Source organism: Apiospora phragmitis, assembly GCF_038363925.1.
Source record: "Apiospora phragmitis strain CBS 135458 chromosome Unknown utg000005l:1.0-4161743.0:1.0-4166827.0, whole genome shotgun sequence".
Lineage (NCBI taxonomy): Eukaryota > Fungi > Ascomycota > Sordariomycetes > Amphisphaeriales > Apiosporaceae > Apiospora > Apiospora phragmitis.
Window position 1 is genome coordinate 2305689 of NW_027117403.1, and position 22064 is coordinate 2327752.

At 51.8% G+C, this 22064-nt stretch overlaps 5 protein-coding genes across 5 annotated transcripts; 2 read left to right on the forward strand and 3 right to left on the reverse strand.

Moving 5' to 3' along the window:
• Nucleotides 1-1166: 1166 nt before the first annotated feature.
• On the forward strand, nt 1167-2435 carry PG994_004734 (uncharacterized protein; the record flags this gene model as incomplete). The annotated part of the gene is made up of 1 exon (XM_066856143.1): nt 1167-2435. One exon carries the CDS (start codon nt 1167-1169, stop codon nt 2433-2435), a length of 1269 nt encoding a protein of 422 aa, XP_066718310.1.
• Nucleotides 2436-4550: 2115 nt separating this feature from the next.
• Nucleotides 4551-7370, reverse strand: PG994_004735 (uncharacterized protein; the record flags this gene model as incomplete). The annotated part of the gene is made up of 3 exons (XM_066856144.1): nt 4551-6548; nt 6590-7257; nt 7325-7370. The coding sequence occupies 3 exons, from the start codon at nt 7368-7370 to the stop codon at nt 4551-4553; spliced, it is 2712 nt and encodes a 903-aa protein (XP_066718311.1).
• Nucleotides 7371-10624: 3254 nt separating this feature from the next.
• Nucleotides 10625-11353, reverse strand: PG994_004736 (uncharacterized protein; the record flags this gene model as incomplete). The annotated part of the gene is made up of 3 exons (XM_066856145.1): nt 10625-10793; nt 10838-10978; nt 11325-11353. The coding sequence occupies 3 exons, from the start codon at nt 11351-11353 to the stop codon at nt 10625-10627; spliced, it is 339 nt and encodes a 112-aa protein (XP_066718312.1).
• Nucleotides 11354-15219: 3866 nt separating this feature from the next.
• Nucleotides 15220-17370, forward strand: PG994_004737 (uncharacterized protein; the record flags this gene model as incomplete). The annotated part of the gene is made up of 1 exon (XM_066856146.1): nt 15220-17370. The coding sequence occupies one exon, from the start codon at nt 15220-15222 to the stop codon at nt 17368-17370; it is 2151 nt and encodes a 716-aa protein (XP_066718313.1).
• A 1703-nt stretch (nt 17371-19073) lies between these two features.
• PG994_004738 (Cytochrome p450 1a2) lies at nt 19074-20813 on the reverse strand (the record flags this gene model as incomplete). The annotated part of the gene is made up of 4 exons (XM_066856147.1): nt 19074-19155; nt 19232-20362; nt 20419-20551; nt 20612-20813. 4 exons carry the CDS (start codon nt 20811-20813, stop codon nt 19074-19076), a joined length of 1548 nt encoding a protein of 515 aa, XP_066718314.1.
• Nucleotides 20814-22064: the final 1251 nt, after the last annotated feature.

Sequence of the window (22064 nt, forward strand, 5' to 3'; positions counted from 1 at the left end):
ATTAGTGTCCAGAACGGGACCAGCTTGGACGCCCAGATACAATGCAACCCGACACGAACGAGCCAAAGTTTCTGGGGCCACTGAGGACTATCATCCAGTCTAGACCCGACCTCCATACCCAAGCACTTGACCCCCCAGCGACTTCAGGCGCAAGCGCGATCCTCATGCAGTCACGTTCCGAGGCGAGCTGCTGCGCTGCTAGTATTTAGCATCCCTCACTTTTCACTACTGACAGCCCTTTTGACGCTGAGAAGTAGGTAGGGAGGACGTCTAGCATCTAGGTTGGCCTCTTGTTGCAGATTGGTTGGAATGGGACTAGGTAAGGAGGGAAACGGTATCCGATACATTCTTCCCGTGCCCTACGGATTGGACCCCGGATACTGTTGCTATCACCAATATCTGTTTGTTGCTATCAGTCTCTCTCTCGGTTCCTTCTGACAGAGTGCCCATCACCTCATGTCAGATGTTCGCCGTTGGGACTAGCTGGATGCTACCGGGTCACTGCAGCTCCTTGGACGCATTGTCTCCCGAATTGCTCCTTTTCTAGGGCGGCCTCTGCCACCAACGCAGAGGGCTCGAGAGCTTCATCGGATACTCACTGAATGGGCAGCAGCCAGGAAATGGGGTCTGGGTCCGGCGTTTGTCCCTCGCAGTAGTCGCGCGTTTTTTTCGCCTTACCCACTGCCCACTATGACTAGTTGCATTCCGTAGGCCGTGGCGTTAGTGCGTCCACTTGCGAAGGGGGCCAGGCTTGCAGGCTCGCAGGCTCGATCGAGGTAGCAAGCCTCCCTTGCTATTATGCGTCCTGTACAAACATTTTTGGCCTGCCAAGGTCCGCTTGGCCCACGCAGGTGCAGGGGCATTCCATGTCTGTCACTTACTTTATCTACTTCACTACTTGACTTGTCCCTCGTGTTTTTGTTGAACCAAACACACCTCGCCTGTCTCGCTCCCCGTCTCAGAGGATATATCTCCTGGAACTCCCGCCCTGGCGATCTTGACTCTCCCCCCAAAGCCTGACTATCTTGGCATAGGTTGTCGACTTCCCCAAACTACATTACATGTTCCTTAAGTAGTCGACTCCCTGTCCAAAGCCTGTCACGTCTCGTCATAGAGATTCAGATTCAAGGCTCGATCCCTCATACGGCATCGACTGCATCACGATCATGGACTCCAGGAACGGACTCGACAACATCCATCGGGATGAATTCCTAATGGGGTTGGTTCATGGAACACCATCAGACGCCATGAGGAACCAACAACAACAACATTCACAGCAAGGCGAGATGTCCAGTCAGAAGGCCAGCTTCTCATATCCCCGGCCCGACAGCCGGGTTATACGACATGAAGCAACAGATAGTCGATCGTCGATGACCTCTAATGGATCCGTCCCGGGCATGACCGATGCCTCTGACTCGGAGGCTTCCGCCGACGACGACTTCCACTACAATGCTTCTGCCAGCGAACTCTGGGATAGCTTCTGGCCCAATGATGCACCCAGGCCACAAGGCCTACAGCAGCCTCAGGGCTCCTACAGTCCTGGCATTGACAATTCGGACTACTTCACTACCACTATACTACCATCGAAATCCGAAAGGTTGGACGATGGCACTATCACAATCCCTTCGGCAGAGCGTCAGTCTTCGCAGCTGCAGGCTTTCCAATGGCCCCTGCCCAATCCCAGAAGCTCTCGTCTGAGGCCAATTCAGACCAGGAGCCCAGCCACGGTTTCGGTATGCCCAAAGGCACCGAGCGAAGAGCCTATCCCGACTCGATCAACCTCCCTAACACCTGAAGTGCCCCGGCAGCAGCACACAATCAAGCGCAAGCCGCTGAGGTCCAGCAAGTCCATTGCCAACTTTAACTCTAGCAAGCCACGGGCCCACCTTCACCCTCTTTATGAAGCACCCACAGCATCCATGTCGACTTCGACCATCAAGCAAGATATACAATCACTTCCCGTCTCTCCCGTCTTCCCAGACACACGACCGATGTCACTGCGGCCGTCGGCCTCGGCCTTCGACATACGCCGGCAGCACGCCGAGGGCGCTGCCGCCGCACACAACAAGAAGACCTACCACAACGCTACAGCACCGCTAGCCCCTCTCCCTTCTCGACCGTTCCTCGAACAGTCGGCCATGGCTCAGCGACCTCCGCGGCCGCAGCTGGAGCGCAACGTTTCCGTCTTCGAGTGTGACTCGGACGATGATAGCGATGCCGAGGCAGAGAGCAAGTTCGTCCGGCGCCTTACCCGTGGCCTGCAGCACAAGAAGAGCACCATTGGCGGCGACCGCAGCAACAAGACCCATGGCTCTTCGACATTGAGTCCCCCCACCCCATCCGGTGGTCGCGGGTCCAGAGATGGATCCGAGACGCGGAAGCGAGGCGGGTCTTTGGGCCGAATCCTGGGCTTGAAGGGTCGTTCATCGTCATAAAGTCTTACGTTATGCCTTATCTGGATCCAATCACACCAATGGGCAACCATCTCCTGCCTAGAATCCTTTTCTTTTTCTAATTCCAGTGCCTGTCCTGAGATGGACTGGGCCTCAACACTGGATATGAATTCGGAATACGGCATATTTCAGCTTCATCAGATCCCCCGTCAATTAATGCGGCTGATGCAAGCATCCAATAACAACTCATCATCATCTTGTCCTCGTGGGTCCTCCCTGACCCTGCAATCTGCAACCAAATATACACACTATACCACAACACGCCCCCTTGGCTCCTTCACACGGCCGATCAAAGAGACTCAAAACGAAAAAGAGGAAAAACAACAAAAACATGGAATGACCACGACCAAGACTTATGTGTACGACGAGATGCCTGTCATGATAGAGGATCGAGGTAACCGGGGAATGAATCATGGAAAAAACGAAAACCAAATACATCTTACATCAAGGGTTTCTTGCTCTCTTCCTTCTGGTCACCAACCATCCTGATGTGCGGAATATCTGAAAAATGAATTCCGCATAATTGGCGGTCACCTTGCTACCAAAATATCTTTCCTTTTGTGGTTGTCGGCTTGTTTTCTACTCTGTTCTTTTTTTATTCTATCTTGGTCTCATTTGGTGGCGGGCGGCTCATCGGAGCAGCAAATCTTTTCCATCAAACTTTTCATTATCGCATCATGGCATGGGATTTGGGCATCAACATTGTTACATCATCATCGCATTTGTCAATAGACGGCGGCGGCGGAACCAAGGGTCTTCTTTACTTTTTTTTTCCTTACTGGGATAACAAAAGGATCAGTTCAGCCACTATGTACGCTGGTGTGTACGGGATCCAAAAGAACAAGAGGGAGGAAGAAAGAGACGAAGAAAAAAAAACACCGTGCGGTTGCGAAACCGACAACATTTGTTGTTGACTGATGATGAACGATGACGACAGATGATAATGACGACGGGAGAAAGGGGACATTCGACGGAGACGTCGCAAGGTCAACACAGTCAGTCGAGTATTTATGTGTTATTTTATAGCATGGACATGAAATCATATAGAAATGATAATGAAATGTATTCTTCAACCAAACATATTCCCATGATCATACACAACCTGATAGTGAATGCATTGGTGTTTCCTGCTAATTTGATGCAGAGCACCTAGTCGCATACTATATATAAGCCGGACGATTCTCCTTTCTACCGTGTCTTCTGTCGTATCGTACGGAAAATTGCTAGCCCATTACGGTGTACACGTATAATTAATATGTGTTGCTATCGTCTTGTGGTATCAACTTCCATCCTGCGATGGCACTTGTGGCCCCTTTGTTGCATAGTGCTCATTGCGTGGAGTACAGAGCATTTCGCGATGAGGTGTAAGAGATATACAAGGTCTCGCTTACATTACTACTCGTTAAGGAGCGTCGGATCGAGACCAACGCGGAGATCGGCTGGACCGACCGATTTTACGGCTAAGCTTAGACAACGCGCACGCCAGCAAGCAAACAGGGAATGATAGAGTGATCAGTAGAACGCCTGAGGCGGAATTGTTCTTCTGTTTTCAATTCCGGTCTCTAATAGACAGTACCTGCAAGCGGGCTCACTCTAACTCACTCCTGCTCCCTTCTTTCCTTCAAACATACAAACACTCTCTCCCTGGGAGACTCCCTTCGTGGGTGGGAGCCCCCTATTAACGTATGATGTGTATATGCAGTTTGCTCGTCGTCAGAATGCCGATAAAATCATCCCTCATGTATCTCCCTAAAACGCCTTTGCCTTTTCGTAACCCATGAACCCATTATTGAGTGAACCCTTTCCACGTAAAATCCAAAAAGTGGTGATTTGATTCATATCGCACTCTCATCTCTTGGGTTGTTGCAAACCCTCATCCTCCAGATAAAGTCCAAATTCTATGTGCCATGCCGAATCAGCGTGTCCCCTCCAGCAAGGTGGACGCCTGGCAATAGTAAATAACAATGTACAGGTAGAAGCGTAAATGCAACGGCAAAACTTCTGTTTATACATGGGTGTCGTAAATGTTTGCGCAAAATCATGTCGTAATCGAAGTCGTCGTCGTTTTGTTTCGTTGTCGTGGTGATCGTTAAAGCGCTAATCAAGCATTTGGCTGTTGCCCGTATTTACAGGTCTAGAAATATTATGTGCCACATGAGAGCCTCTCATCACCATGATCTTGGCCCTCTCCAAAGTGTCCGGGTCGCGCAGTTTCGGGTGCAGCCTCCGCGACGGCGGTCTTGTGAATTTGGGCAAACGCCTGATGCCGAACTTCTCCCCGCCGTGTTGACCGTCGCCAAGGAACCATCTGCTCTGATCCAGGAGGTCGGCGTAAGCGTCCAATTTCCCCTCGAATGCCTTGCGATCACGCGGCCACTGGAAAGCGTCGTCGGCCAGGAGCTCATCGTTGGTGCAGAAGCTAATGATCTCGGCCACACAAGTCACAGCATGGGGGATACCAAACTGAGCGCGCTTTGGTATCATTGCGAACAATGCCAACACGTAGAGGACGAGCAGGCTTAGCAGGACGGCGTAGGCAGGTATGTTTGCATACATCCGCACCTCGCCTGCTGGTGGCGTCATGGCCATGAACAAGCCGCCAGCCAGTACTGGTATCAGAATGAAGAGGTTCGCCAAATAAGAGATACAGGCCACGCGCCAGTGCCGGTTCTTGAGCGCCTTCCATGTAGCCTCCAGTGGCAGACAAGCAGCGTAGTCAACGAGCAAAGACGTCTTGGCCCTCGAACCTTCCTTCCGTGTCAACTCGGCCCAGGGTGTCAGGATCCGCAACGTAAGGTCGAGTGACTGGAACATGAGAAACAGTATAAGGCCAATGAGCGACGGGACGAAAGAGTAAAGGAAGTCTGCCGCCGAAAATGCGCCTGGAATAGGCCCAGCTCTGAGGGCAGGGAGGAATCCGCGGTGGATGTCGGTACTTGGATTAAAAGAAACGACGAAGAGCGCAATGAGGAGGACGGAGCCAGCCACCGCCCACATTATAACTTGGCTCGTCCGCATACACCAAGGCAGGTAGCTATGGCGCATATCAGGGCCCGCTAGGGGTCTGTGAGACATGCCGCTGCGTGAATCCCTCTCATGGACGGAGGCTCCCAATTGTTCGATGTCGACTTTTTCGTCATTGGTCGAGTGTCCTATACCGTGCCACACCCAGTTTGGGGCGTCTGGGGTAGACCAGTAGCCGAGTCGATCCCTGTTCCCGTCGAGTCTATCTCTCATCTCGGCCCTACTCGCGGCTGTCTCGGTGCCGTCATACAAGTGCGCAGAGTTGCTCTGCGCCATCAAGTGGATGACATCGGCGATGCTCTTGACGTCCCAACCTGGTCGCATACCAGTACGCCTACTGTGCCAAAAGACAATCAAAATACCGGTGGAAATCAGCAAGAATACATATAGTGCCACCAGAACCCAAGCGACACCCTGGACTGTCGCCCAAGACCATGTGCCATCAACAATTATGACCGTAAACAGAGTGCTCTGCAGCGGGATCGTAAGGTTGGCAATCCAGGTGATGATGGTAGGTATCCAAACTTGCCAGGTGCTAACAAGTTGAGGCCACAGGAATGACTTGGGATATAGGGGTAAAAAGCCAACGCCTCGTCGGTATCGTAAATCCTCGGATGCCATGGCGGAGAAAGGCAGAACTCGGAACACTGCGGTTATGACACATTGAGCATAGATCAGCAAGACTGCCGCAATGAGTTGAGGCATGATCCGGAAGACAAAATATTGCCCCCCACTCATCGCGCCACCGTAGCCTACCAAGCCATTCTGGCGGTCGCTATAGATGGCACAGAACATGAGGGCCGCAATCATTAATACGCATAGTACTGCCAGGACCAACAGTGATTGGGTCCGAAGGATCCAGGGTTTGAAAGTGAGAGGAGGGTGGTCTCGGATCCTCTCGGCGTCGACATCCGAGCGAGCGTGCCAGTGCGGGAGGTTCCGAGGAGAACGATGTACGTGCTTCGGACGGTTTTGCGACTCATCCAGCATGGCCTTGCCCTCAGTCCGCCACCAACCTGACTGGTCGCCCCACTGATATCCTTCACTGCCATCGGGACTCGATGGGTGCTCCTGGGCGGGACAGGTGGGTGCTCGTCCATGACTGGCATAACGGGGTTATCAGAGAGGGCTCGTTGAAGCCGTCGGGTTGCGAGTAATTCATCCGGGTCGACATCCTCGTAGTAGTTGGCATCCTCCGACTGAGACAGAGACTCATGAGCGGGGAGAGGGTCGAAGAGCCCCGGGACGGTGTCGGGCATGTACCGCATCATAGGATTTTCCTCGCCAGCGCCGGAAGAAGACACCCCTGAGAGTCCTCGACTATACCGTTGCCGCGTCAAAGCTTCGATCGCATGCTGAATGTAGGGGGTGTCGTCGATGCCTGGGGTAATAGACGCTTTGGTGGCGCGAAGCATATCGTCGGTCACCGCATTGGCAAGGGACTGGTATTGAGGCCCGGACATAGCGGCGATGGGCTTCTGCTGAAACCGAGCCAGTTGTCGAGGGGCTACAGGCTCAGGCACTTGGTATGTCACCGCCCGTTGCTGGTTAGGAGGATGATTGGTTCCATACGTCGTGCCGAATGGAGGCGGCGACGGGACGTGTGGAACGATGGTAGAAGGTGGTGAGGGCGAAGCAGGAAGCTCGGGTCGCTCGTATGGTTGTGGTCGCAGATGGCGAAATTCCGGGATTGGAAGGTGCAGAACGGTAGCCTGAGCCGGAGATGGCCTCGCCGTCGGCGTGGCAGCAGACGAGAAGGTTCTGTAGGATTGGTTGGATCCTAGTGTTGGAAAGTAAGCGAGAAGTCTTGGCTAATGTTGTTATGAGTAAAAGAGAGACAGACGTACGGTTCTGCTCGACATAGTTAGAAGGGAGGCCTTGCGAGTTGGCCATGGTTCTGGTAACCGGGACAGCACAGCAGACGGGGGGTCGCTTTTGCGGCCTAACAAACTCCACTAGAATACCACTTGGATATATCGAGCCAATGACTTGAGTCGATATGCTCTAGGTTGCAGATGCAGGTCCACGGGATGCATGATTCATAACTGCAGGAACGAGTCCTGGTTGGGGGGATTGCCTTTTTGCTGGATCGTGGTCGGGGGGCTGGCAGCAGTTTGTCTGAATATACGAGGTTGGGAATACTTTCCCAGCCTCCCACTTGAGCAAGGCATTGCAACAGCATGAAACCATGGCACCGTTTGCGATAACTGAGTACTGAAATTTGATGAAGAACAAAATGACAACTGAAGAGGTTTACAACTTACGAATTATTTCCTTTTCTTCTTCGAATCAATCGGGCTTTTCTCACAATTGAGTATATTCAGTCGTCTGAGACACAAACAACGGCCGTTATAAGCTGCAGTGAAGATGTTCGTCGACAGCGGCGAGCTACAACTAGAGCTTGGTGCTTGGGGAAGTAAAGTGGGTAACTGGAAAGCTCAAGTGGGCCAACGACGGGCGCTTGAGAAATCGGGGCTGGCCTGGCAACACCTTGCGGGGGACGAGCCTCCTCTACTACTAAAGAAGATGGCGTCTGTCTCTCTTTCTCCCATGCGACTTTTTTTTAGTACTTATGTAAGTTAATATACGTCAACATATCAAAAAGAAAGCTTGTTGACTACCTGGCATGACCCTGCATGACGAACGACAGATCAAACCGACTATATTTATCAGAGACATTGGTCCTGATGCACTGTAGAACTCTGGTCCGTTTGAGGGCCTGTTTACCATGACATCATGAGCCCTCGACTTGCAACATGGGACTGGAAGCACATATATCCAGCCTCGTGGCTGTAATTGCTTACCCATGCAACCAACCCATCACTTTGATCTAATAACTCGATTGCTGCCCAATTGAACTCGATGCAAACTTAGATCCATAGATGCGGTGCTGGGGCTTACATAAGTTTGGTTATCCTGTTACAATGTACACTTGATTGGATGCTTTTGGCCAGTATAGTCAACACTCGGATCAGTTGTTGCCTCCTACGGATCTGCATCTCAGATAGAGTGTGTCCACTGATCTGAACAAGGGTGACTTTCCTATGCACATCTGCACATATATGGGTCAGTATAGAATCAGAGTATACCAAAGACAGAGCCATCTATAAGAAAAATCACTTGCCTGTTTATCTAGGTACCTACTTGGTGCTCAGGTTCTTTCCTGCGTCTGGTATATATTAAAACTCTTGGCAGAATAGCCCCTAGCGACAAGGCCTCTTCTCTCCCCTGCCGTGATTTACTTATGACCGTGGTCATCAACTTTGACTGTCAAAGCTGAGATGTGTGCAGGTGCTCAATTGAAGCTGCCAGAATAAAATAGTAATACGAGTACGGGCGGTTGATTGTGATGAATCCTGAGAGACTAGATCAGCGGTCATCTAGTCATATAAGCCAACAGACTGTAAAAAAGGTAGCTTATTGTACTGCTTGCCCTGGATGCATCATCTTGCTCAAGGCGATGTTACCCCTGAAATCGATGCAACTCGAATTCGGCCCCAAAGAACTCGCTCCGGATTCCATGCATATCTGATGCATTATTTCGGAAAAGGCAGATAGTTACAACAAATACCATGGCACTGGATTAGGGGTAGTATATCACGGACCAGTACTGGATTGATGCTCGTCTTTGATATTCAAGGAACCAAAGTGCTTTTAGATATAGCATACAGCATGCAGCATTGGCTTTTCTGCATCATCGAGGCTACCATATACGTCGCGCTTCACGTCCCTGCACCAGTTCATGGCTTACGTTGGCCCACGATCTGTAGTCCTAGTCATGCTAACCGCGAAGCGACGCGTTGTCCTGCCGTCCTCAAGCACGCAATCCGCCTATGAAGAACTTTTCGCCCTTATTCTCGGCGAAACTGAAGACGTGGTGGAATGGATATACGTCGAGGAATAGGCAATCAAGCCGCTGATCAGGTGGCCGTCGTCGGGCCGTCTGAGACACTACTGCTGTCAACCCGTAGTGCGTGTCTCAAATTACGATGCTCACTTTCCTTATTCACAATTGGGTTGGCATGCTGCCGCCCTGCCAGGTAATCCGATCGACGGTTTTCACGTCGTCGCGTTTCGTGTCGTCGGACCGGGAAGGTTGGCGCAATAGGGGTTAAATTCCACGAAGTCGGATGTGAGTTCAGAAGTTGCAGGTATATAAGTTGGAAGGGGGCGACATCCCAGGAAGCAAAATGAAGCAGTAGTCAGGCAGACAGACCATATCGTGAGAAATCAACAGTCATCTCAAAGTCGGCAGAATCATAAGTCTTGAACTAACCCCTTTTCCAAAACAGTGAACCCAGGTGTCCGAACCAACTCAACAAGATGTTGACCAGCTTCATACTTGCTGCGGGTCTCGCACCCGGCATCATGGCAAAGCCTGTCCAGTACGCTACGGTTCAAATCTATTAGCTAAATGTATTACTAACCGATGTATAGTCACCGCAGGCGGATGATGGACAGCCTCACAGAGACTGCAACATCGACCTCGACCTCGACCGAGTTCACTGCTGTACTCAACATGCGAACCCATAGCCTCAAGTCACTGTCGACCGCTGTCCCCACTTCCTCGGCTGATGATTTCATCATCTACGGGAAGCACCTCCCACTAACTCGGAGCCTTGGGACTTCCCAACCATAACGATGCGCCGCAGCCGGACCTCGACCGTCCCTCTCCCTTTGGAAACCGACGATGGTCTTGACTTGCCGACCAAGAAGCGAGCTGTGGATATCCCCAGCCTAACTGACGACCTTGTTCTACCTACCTCCACGGACGATCTTCTGCCCTCTGTCACAGTCACAGATGACCTGCCCCTGGAGACAGATGGTCTTCTGCCTTCGCTTACACTGACGGATGGATTGGTCCCACCCACGAAGACAAGCAGTCTTCTACCTTCACTCACGCTGACGGAAGACCTTCCTCTCGAGACTGAGGACTTCGCCCTGCCTTCCCTGACCGTCTCTCTTCCAACTCTACCAGTAGAGACCGACGGCCTTGACCTCGACCTTCCCACGCCCTCACTCAGCCACTTCCCCGTCGGCGTACCGAGAGCTACCCACCTCTTCCCCTCCTCCTCGAACATCCTCCCTCTCCCTCTCGAGACCGCCGTCGACCCTGACCTGGACTTTGCCATGTATAAGAACAAGCGTCAGGCGGCGGCCGTTGACGGCGACGACGACCTTATCAGGAGCATCAAGCCGCTCTCTTCCGTCACTGCTTCCATGATGATTCCGACGTGGTCGGCGTCTGCCTCCTTGCGGGTTCCGACGTCGTTGGTGTCTGCTTCCTTGAGAATTCCGACGGCGTCGGTGTCGGTTCTCCCCCCCCCCAAAGCCGTCCGCCACGGCGCCCCCGCACGTACACCACAACTGCAGCGACTGCGGCCTCAAGTGCGTCGCCAAGAAGGACGTGGCCGGGATCCTGGAGTGCGTCGAGGAGTGCGTTGCCCAGTGCCTCGCTGATCTGCCGGCTCACAGGGGCAGCGTTGCTGCCAAATCTCTGTCTATGTCCAAGTAGACACCGCCATTCTGTCGCGAATAAAAGGAAAAGGGGGAGGTTTCGTTGTTGTTTCTGAGCCCAATATCTTGCGGGGTTCTTTTGGTCCTGAGGAAGGGTTTCAGAAACAGCAGACTTCGATCAAGCCAATCAGTCGGTCAGTCGCTTCATCTGGTCTCCGTAGCGGGAATCGCCCCTCCCAAGCAGTTTCAGGGTTATTTACGGTCGTTATCATTCACTGGGTGCTGAACAGTTTGGGAATTTGGATGGGTTGGTCGTTAGTGGGATCATGATTACGGTTTTATGTGTCCATGTGATGAGATGGGAGTTTGGTTCATTCCATCTTGACGTACGACGAGACGTATGAGGGGAATAGGTACATTTTGTTCTTGTTTTCCTTGAGCTACACACGAATCAGCTCGAGCTCGCAATACACTCGTTTTTTCCCTTGGGCGTTCATCTTCCTAGTTCACTACTGTACTGCAACTATTATTACGAGGTTGTTGCTGTCGCGGCTCATGATGAATATATGAATGTCTAGGTCAACTGCTTGTGAACGTGCATGGGAGGGCTCACCCGGGTTGCATACCTGCATAACTCGCTCGGCATCGTGCAACGGGAGGGAGTTGTTGGAAGATGAACAGAAGCCCAAGTGAGATATCACATACATACAATACAGCAAGGCATGAAATGCCGCAAGGCAACATGTGGTGCCTTGCTTGGTCCAGAGCGCGTGACACGTATGTATGCTGGACTGATGTTGGTCCACGCACCACGCTCCGTGCCCCCTACCCCAAGACCCATACACAGCGCCAGGGCCCGTTTAGAGACGCAGGAACGCGGCCTGAACTGCAGATCATCGAGAGCCAAGACGTTTTGAGTTTACAGCGGCATCACGACCCTGAGCTGCCGGTTGGCTGGCGGGGAATTCAAAAAGAAGAAGTCGTCGGGCCCTCACAGCTTAAAGGATGCGTTGGCATGATGAAGAGACGAGAACTTGGCCAGAACGTGGAGGCACGACAAAGACGATTGATCTCGAACGGGGAACCTGCAAGCAAGGCACGTGAACAACAAACTTTTCATCCCAATTCATCCAAATCGGTCAGGGTGAGGCTGGGCTTGTTTGGCGCTGTCGGCGGCGGCGACTACTCCTTTAGTAGGACTATTGCTATTTTTGTTGAAGCCATAATAACTATTCGAGTCCAGATGAATCTGGAATGCTTGAGCTGACGAGAATGCAAGGGTCTCGAGCCTCGAAGGAGGCTTCAGGCCCCAATCTTTTCATACATGTGCCTGACGGTCAGTGGAGTTGAGCTGAGCTGATGGAGGCTCCATCAAAACTCGCGGCGGCCAGGGGGTGCTAGATTGCCGTCGGTGTTGTTTTTGCGGTTTGATAGAACATGCGGAACTTCGGATTTTCAGGTCGTCCATCCGTTCGTCTAGTCATCTCATCACGACTTAATCTAGCCGAGGTGGGAAAAGCACCCAAACAATTTAGACTTGACGGTTCCAAGATCTGCGATACGAAGGAAACAAAACGCCCGCAATTCTTTCTCTTTCAACTTGTTGGAGCGCGGCAAAGAAGGCCATTCCCTGCCTGAACCGAATGCGATGGGCGCGTAGAGGGGAGAATCAATTCCGTATTAAGGTGTTGGTTCGGTGCCGTAGTAGTAGATCCTGGTTGGCGGCTTTTTTGGTCTTGCAGGGTCCTGGATATCGCTAGTGGTGCCATCCGATAATCGTCAATCATTTTGTCGTCTAGACATGCCCATCTCTCTCTCCTACTGTACTAACATACTCATTACTCGTGGAATAAACACAGCAGCGCAGCGCCAAAGAGTAGCGCACATTCGCCAGCCCGTACGTGTCCTGCTCATTGCTTATTCAACATATGTGAGAGAGTAAACGCAGCTTCTCGTTCTCAGCCAAAATAATGTAGTAAAAGAAGCATGATGAACAAAAACCCTGCCTGCGCCGGAGTTAAGGCCAACTCAGAGAGCTCCGCAAAGGGTTCAGGTTGGTTGTTTCAGTACTTCAGGTAGCGCTCAGGCATGACACAGCCTTCGCCATGTTGTTGGTTCCATAAAGGCGCGTCCGCCGGAAGCGGGGCTCAGATTGATTGAAGGGGAATTACCAGGCTCCAAGAGCTCTGATCCTCCGATACTCCTTTCTGTCAGCTCCTGTCAGCTCCTGTCCCCTTTTTGGAGCGAGTGCGGAGATGAGTATATTATTTATTGGACTCCTTTTCTCCAAACGCAATTGCCATGTTTGATACGCATAGTGGTCAATTGAAACATACCTTTGGTGTGCAGCAAAAGAGAGAAGTATGAGCTCATCGTATTAACATATTGTCATGGGCATTTCAACTTGAAGCCTGTCGGCCGCTTGCCATCTATCAATTTGCTCCGCACGGCACGTCACAGGGTGCTTGACAGGTGTCCGCGCAGCTTCTGTCAATCAGAGACAATCGTCATACAGTCCGAAGTGAAGCCCCAAGCACTGTAACCCTATCACCACCTAGTACTAGGGGCGCCCGGGGGCCTTGCTAAATACGACAGAGAAAAAGCTTGGAAGCGTCAGCCTAAGCGAGGAAAACCTGCGCAAACACTCGTATCGATGACGAGCTTCTTCTTTCGTGCATGCGAATCAGTCGATTCACCCAACTGGGCCGACTGTTTTGTTTTGCGACGTTGAACAAACATGTACTCAGAATCTGTCAGTTTTGTTGTCGCAACTGAGGACCAAGACTAACCTAGCGCCCTCTGCCAGTATGAAGAGTTATGCTCGTGCTCCTCTTATTAGGTGCATGTATCGACTAACGTAGGTATGCATGCGCCTCATCCAACACTATCTCCACCCGATTCGTTCCCACGTTTTTAATAAGTGTCTCTTGTCAGGCAAGCAAGTCAATTGATACCCCGATTTGGTCACAGGCTCACACAGCGTGATGAGCGATAGTTGCCTTTCTGGAATCGGGGAAGCGACTGCTAGCCAGTCACAGGCGATTCCCGCCCTCCCCAAATTGTTTGGTTTGAACAACCGACAAACGTGCTGCTGGGTCAGCGCCAGGTCAATCGACTGATGGGATTTCCCAAGCTTGGCGTCATATACCAGATCCATGGACATCCTGTACGCGTTGTGCAGCATCCAGCGCGTAGATCTGCAGGCTAAAGACAGTACGAGAGTACTTGAGCGGCTGTAGTGCCACAGTTTCAATGGTGTACCCAGCATGGATGGATGTTACCCGCTGCATCCGTGAGAGTTGCCATCAATGAACGAATGACATGCGTTCTAACGAGCCCATGTCATCCTAGTGTGTTCCCATCCATCAAGTCTTCCCTAGTCTTCCCAGATCAAGCCCCGAGGGCCAAGACTACCACCTAGACCCGGCCTATCATATCAGCCATTCTCGCCATTCTTGCCATTCTCCGCATGGCACATCTGCGCCTTTCCGATAACCAACTCGTCGCTCGCTACACTCCTTCCCTTTTGAATGTTCCTTCTGCTCGGCCTCCACACTTTTCCCGCGCTTCAGTTCATCCATTCACCTTGTCGCTTATCCCCTCCTCTTATACCTCATTGTAATTCCATTGATTCACGGTAGACCTTCGCTGGTTGACGAGCTGCCTGAGCAACTAACAATCTCTAACATATACCCCCCGTCCGGTTTGCAGCGCGCCCAAACCATAACGCCCAACATAGACAGTACAGAAAAGGGACTGTCTCACAACAACATCAACTGAAACCCAAAGTATTAGGTTCAAACTGCACATCCAACGAAGGCGCCTTCGACGACTCATGCATATCGGAGAAATGCATACATGAGCTCGTACTTGCATACTTTCACAAAACCCCGGCGCTTCGGCAAGCAACAATCGTTGAAAACGGAGGAAAAGCTTCCTCTCCAACGACTCGCGAAATAATTGTACGGCCGACAAAACACGAGGCTTTATACAGGATCACCAACTCAACCTTATTGGACTGCAATTCGCACACTTGATTGGGCCGCGACGAATCGAACCACGCAACATCAGGGGACCTCGTGGTCCGTAAGCCAGTCCAGATGGACGGGTACGTGCAATTCTGTGTTACATCTCCGATTACTCGAGCCTACCATGACACCATGACACATACACACACCTCCCCCTCTTCCATCATGCTCTTGCCTTCTGTCTACCTTTTGCCCGTATAGACCAGTTTTGGAGCTATATTGGTCTCACAATTGGCTATGATCCTAATACGACTAACATGGGGAAATTCAGCTTCATCCACATGGCATCATGGACAGGGCATCAGGCCGGCTCTGGTCCTAATACGCCACCGCGCGGTTATGGCCATTTCAGATCTCTCTCCACCTTCTCAGGCGTGTCGCCTCGCTCCAAATCGCCGCCACACGTCAGATCTCCTTCTTCGTCGCATCTGTCCAGCATGACAGCGACAGGGGAACTACCGCAGCCGACAGTCGAGGTCCATACGCCGACGCCGCCGAAGAGGATGCCGTCAAAACAGTCGTTGATGGATGACCAAGAGTTTAGCACACATCTTGGTCCGAGAAGCAGAGCCATGAGTCGGGCAGATGGATCGAGCCCCGATCCAACCACCCATCACCCTGATTTGGACGACGAAGTCGCGACCCTCAGTACCAAGCTTGTCAATGCGCTTAACCATCAGACCAGTCTCGACGACACACTAAGCTCCACTCGCCAGGAGCTGGAGTCCTCAAAAGACCGGATACGTGAACTCGAGGACCAGGTCGCACGCCAACAGGAGATGCTGGCCGGGGACGTTTGGGTCAAGCGGAAAAACGTCGAAGCAGACAAGAAAGATATGCTATCCAAGATCGTTGAGGAGAAACGGGTGCGTGGCGAAATGGAGAAAGAGAAGAAGAAGATCGAGCAGGAGTTGGAAAACTTGACGCAAGCTTTGTTTGAAGAAGCCAACAAAATGGTCATATCGGCCAAGGAAGATGCCCAGAAAGAACATGACGCACTTCAACGCAAGAACGAACAACTGAAGGCCCAATTAGCCGATAGCGAAAGTCTGCTGAAGTCGTCGCAAGAGCAGCTTGTCCAGCTCAAGCTCGTCCTGGAGCAAATGACGGCCGAACGCGATGACCATAGTGGGACCACGCCATCTTCTCCGGGATTTAGCAAGTTCGCGCCCACAGATGAGGACGGAAATACCTCCGAGGCCATCTCCCAGAGCGGTATCGCGGAGCCTTTATCGCCTACGTATCCTACGAATCTTACTCACCTACTCCAGCCTGTGGTACGAGTGGACCTATCCTCTTTCGACGATTTCATGGCTCTTGTCAATGTTTCGAAAAGAGCGCCTAGCCGTGCTTCCTCGGGCTCGTATAGTGGACTGAGCCTAGGATTACTAAACTCGTCGAGTGCCAACTCCGCGCCCTCCAATGCGTCGACAACTTCATTGTCTGCAGCCGGCACCTCCATCCATACGACGTCGCCTCAAACTCCCAATACCCCGTCGTCAGCCATCAGCACTGGCTCCTCTGGGCCACTACCGCCGTTGAAAGATAGCAAATTCTACAAAAGGGTACTCGTCGAGGATATCGAACCAACACTGCGACTCGACACAGCGCCTGGGCTATCATGGCTTGCCAGGCGAGCTGTGCTCAGTGCCATGTGTGAAGGCACCCTCGTTGTGGAACCCGTCCCATCGAACAGTCCGTTTGCATCTATAAGTAAGCCGCAATTCTATCCATGTTCTCTATGCGGCGACACGCGCCGGGACGAGTCTCACTTGCGCAACCACCGATTCCGAACAAGCGAGGCCGACACTGCTCAGCGTTACCCACTTTGCAAGTACTGCCTCGGTCGCGTACGGTCCACGTGCGACTTCTTGGGCTTTTTGCGCATTGTGAAAGATGGATTCTGGCGGGCCGATGACGCTGATTCGGAACGAGCCGCATGGGAGGAGAGTGTAAGACTGAGAGAGCAAATGTTCTGGAGCCGCATCGGAGGTGGAGTCGTGCCTGTCTCTCACCCCTTCCACGGTCGCACGGAAAGTTCAGCTGGGAAGAGTCCACGCATGAGCATAAGTCAGGAGGGTCAACCTGAAGCCGTCCACCAGGCAGCGGAACGTGCAAACGACGACGGCAAAACCCAAACATTACCCAGAGACGCATCCGAGGTTACGCTAACACCTCAACCCATCATTACGGAATCAACTGAAGTCTTTGACTCTGTTGAACCTGTCGCGAAACTCGAACCCCCAGTTACTCCCACCCACATACCTGCGGAATTTCTGTCGGAAGATGAGGTGACGAGCTCAACTGCGGATCTCAAAAGCTCGTCACAAACACTAGAAGCCCCAATCAAGTCAGACGATGGGGTGAAGCGGCTCTCTTTGTCCATTCCTGGAGCATTCGAGGAGTGAGTCAACAGAGAGCATCTTCAGCATAATCTTGTCTTGCCAGCTCCTCTACGAAAGAGAGGCTGGCATATCGTTTGCTTACACGATACTATCACTCACTTAGACCATTTTGTGTAATATTAGTCCACTAAAGTATGGAAGACCTCTTCATCGAGAGGTCGGGAAGGTGCATGGAACTTATGGCAGCGGCGTTTTGGGGCATTTTATTTTTATCTTTTTTGTAATGGACTAACCTGAAAGGCTTGGGAATTACAGCTGTCGTTGGGGCACAGCTGATCGATAGTCAGTGTGATGGCGTTTTGGAGGAGCAAGCATTATTTTCAGGGGGCACAGACACACTGACTGGAGCAGCCAATGTATTGGTACACTATTTTGGGTTGATGCATTTGAGGATAGGCGGTCCACGGAAGGAAGGACAGACATGACGAGGTTGGCACTCATGTCCGCTGTTCGTCCAGCCTACTACGGTTTGAAAAGTTCACGTTTTCGATTCCTCATTAGTAGAGGCCTCGGTTGGGGCCTTGCATAACAGCATACATACTTATGTTAATGATCTTCACGATCCAAGAACAGGTTTCTACTTTCATTCCTTGATTATATAGATAAATGCGACATTTACAATGCTAATCATGTCTCATCGCTGTACAATACGATCACAACATGGCATGGTGCTTTGAGAATGGCAGCACGAGCGTCCGCAATTTTAGCCCCTATCCCTCTTGTCGTTCGTGGACTTGCTTGAGCTCCTTTATCGCCCACCGCCTAATTCCCAATTCAAGATGAGGCCCACTTCCGCCACCACCGGCACCGGCTTATGACCCTCCAACATTGCGCGGAGATGAATACTCCCACCATTTCACGATCTTGGGTAGCCACTGCGCAGTCCGTCCTTCGGCGTCTCCAAAGACCAGCTAGAGGCCTCTGTCTCGACATATACATACCCAGTCTCCTGCGAAGGAGATCACTTCCGCTCAAAGCCGACCGGTAGCAGCAGAACTGGCCCCATGGCCTGCGCGGCGGCATAGAAGGGGCCTTCTTGGTCCGACAGTAAGCCAGCCATTCATTCATTCGGTGACGGCTCCATCGTCGGCAAGCAAACATCGGCCGGGACGTTGGCTCTCGCAAAGCCTCGCAACACTTCAGGTAGAAGGCACAGGAGCTGTCGCACGCCAGATAAGTTGTGCCGAAAGACGGCAGCTCGGAAAAAGAGTATAAGTCAGAAAGTAATCAGGCGGGCAACTCATCCACCTTCACCTGTGATGGAGAGGCGACTGCCTCTCGTACGTGTTCTTTTTGTATCCATTATAGGGTTCCCAGACGGAAGTCAGAATCCTGACTGAATGGACTACACGCAACCTTGTGCGTTGTATCGAGTATTGGACGAAGGCTTGGCCATATAAATTTGTGTTACCATCGACGACTACTTATATATATGGGCCAGCCATACCGGAGCGGGTCTCGAAGGCCATTCTCAGAAGTATACTGTTGGTCATCATGATATACTGCAATTGATTATAAACTAGTGAGATACTCTGTTTGCCCGTTACTCAGTAAGGTGAAAACCACAAGTGGAAACGGCAACCAATGCTGTAATGAGAGGAAGAAGGTGCGATGAATAATAGACTCTGTGGTGTGACTTCCCTGGATCCGCACTTGCCAAACCCCAATGCTCAGACCCAATCAAAGCAGCAAACATCCTTCCTTGCTCAGGCGTCTTCTTCCATCAACAACAGCCTTGCCATCTCTTGCGACCTGACCTTGAGTACACATTCGAATGGCAAAGGATGCCTGCAGTTTGTGGGGAAATGGTCAGCTAATCAATTCTGCCAGGCCACGTTATTTATCGTCAAAGACATGGACTCACCCTCCTAATCCAACAGAGACGCCGGGCTCCGGTATCTTGGGTTTCCCTTCATCGTCCAGGGCCTGCTCGAGCTCGAATGCGGCGAGGAAAGTCGCCAGGAACATGTAAACGCTTTCAAGAGCCAGCCAGTTCCCGGGACACTTCCGCCGGCCAAACCCAAAATTCCCAAGCGGATAAGGTTCGCCGCGGTCATACCGGCTCGGGTCGAAGACGAGAGGGTTCTTGTACGTACCAGCATCCGTCGCCATGGCCGCGGTATTCGTGAGCACCATAGTTCCCGCAGGAATGAGCATGCCTCTATATACGTCGTCGCGCAGACTCTTGTGCGGTATGTTCAGAGGGTTCAGTGGCAGGCATCTCATCGTCTCCATGATGAAGTCGTCGAGACATTTCAGCTCGCAGCGGTCGCCAAACGCTGGTAGGCGTCCTTGGCCCTCGGGATAGAGTATCATGTCAAGTCTCGCCTGAATTACCCGCTGGGATTCCGGGTGCCTGGTCAGGAATAACATGCAAGACAGTACTGTTGCCCAAGTGGTGTTCCCTCCGGCAATGATGCTCGCCCCCGTTGCCCCCTTTATGTCTGCCAAGCTCGCTTCCTGCGGCCTGCCTCCCTTGGCGTTTTCGACAAAACGGTCCCAGTGTATCTTCATAAAAGACGATGGCGCAGTATTTGCTTCTATGGCCCTCATATTGGCATCCCAGGGCTGGTCATGGACTGCCTGTATGGCCTTTCGGCTCACCCGGGCATGGCGCAAAGCAGCCGAAGGATTGAGCCAGTCGGGTAAGAATCGGATGGGTGGAAATATATCGACAAGGCTTGTCCCCGCTATACCACCAGCGGCAGTCGCCTGGCTTGCTGCTTTGGTCATCTCGCAATATGGGGAGCTTTCGCTTGGAACCTCTTGACCAAATGCTATCCGGAAGATAATGCTCGTCGTCATCAGAAGCGTAGACTCCCTCCAGCTACCCGGGCCCTTGATCAAAGACCGCACAGCCTTTCTGCTTTCCTGTAACTGCATCGGGCGGAACATTCCGACATTAGAGCGGGAAAAGGTGCTCTGGAACATCTTACGATGAAGCTTGAACTGGTCTCCCCATTTCAGGAATGTCAAGGTACGACCCCAGCCCATGCTGATCTGAATTAGGCCTCATTCCAAGAGATCTGGATTCATGCAACAGCCACTTACATCTCGAACAAGGTGAAATCTGGTCTATCGCAATAATTGGCTCCTCGCTGATCAAGCAAATCAGTTGCAGCAACTGCGCTGTTCAGCACAACCATGTGTTGACCAAGCATATTGACGTAAATTACGTCTGAGCCTGTTCACGGGTTGGTCAGCAGTCAAACCGGACTAGCCATGATAGAAAATCTCTGCTCACTATATTCGATGCTCCATCGCATATAATCTCTTTCTGGTTGGTCAGCGCTGACCTGACCTAGGTTTCCTATGAAAAATCTCCTCGGTGGTCCAGGTGGTAATGGATACGGATTTCTCCTTCCGAACCGGCTTTTCCACAGGATGAAAACTACCAACGCTGCGAAGAATAACGCGCCTATGAGGCCGTGGACCTGAGAATCCATCATCTAGTAATGCAACGATCGAGTGATATCGGAGCTCAGTTCTGAGGAACATGAGAAATGGTCCTGAGAACGCGAAAGGGGCCCTGAGAAAGATATAAATAGGACTCTCCGAGAAACATGGATTGTTCTGCAAACACCCGAGTGTCCTCGTAAACGCAGGATAGCAAGACAAGCGGCCTATCGAGGCCCGGGAATGGGAGGCGAAGCAAGTCAGGCATTTGTTATAGTGCTATCAGTCCATGATCCTAGCGCATTACCCTCCAGGACAGACTGGTCGTCATGATTATTCCTGCAAAGACTCCCCCACATGAGGTATCCCGTGCCGATTCATTTCCATAATGGGGGTTCCTGAGCCGCAAAATAGGCCGAATGGACAATTGACAACTGTTGCGCAAACACAATTGGAGGGATGAATGCTGTGGAACTTTGGCTAGATCAAGGTGGGAATACTCGGATCCTATCACGGCATACGGCTTCGGGGGGCAGAGGTGCCGACCCCTATCATCCCAATAGTCTTGGCTAGAAAGGGTCGTGGAAGGGATGAGGGCGTCGACGTGGGTGATGGACAACCAAAGGCATGATGGAAACCGGTGAAGGGGATATCTTCACCAATAAAGCTGACATGTATAGACGATTGGCAATATATTGCGGGCAAGGTTACCATGGATTGGGACTCTAAGGTATGTTTGTTTGGCTTGGCTTTGGCTTGCGTGTAGTCGGTAGAGGAGACCTACTTCCGACGACTCGAGATACCGGTGTCCAGCGGAGGCTCATGCCTGCCCGCCTTGGTCTACGTGGGATGTTGATGTGCAGTGCGTCACATTATATACCATTACATGCATGACTGTAGTTGGAGTCTGCTTGAACTCAGCCAGTGACCGACTGCAGCCACGGGCTGATCCGTGATGAATTGCCCATGGCAAGTATAGGCAATGGTCATGAAGAAAGATGTTGCCGGTGCGGCAATGCAAGGATGATGAGGTTGCCGAGGGCTTGTAAGCCACACATACCACCTGATCTATACCGATTCTGGGCTTTCCATTCACAACAGGGGGAGACATCATTGGACAGAAAAATGGGGTTGGTGCTGACACCCCCCCCCCCCAATATCGATCTCCCAGTTGGTCGTTTCCCCAGAATGCGGCTGCTGTCGAAGCCCAGTCGTGCCATGTCCATTTGGCAGAAGATCAGTCTCTTGCGCATGGGGGTAGTGACACTCGCTAGCAAGCACAACAGAATATCAGCCGAGCA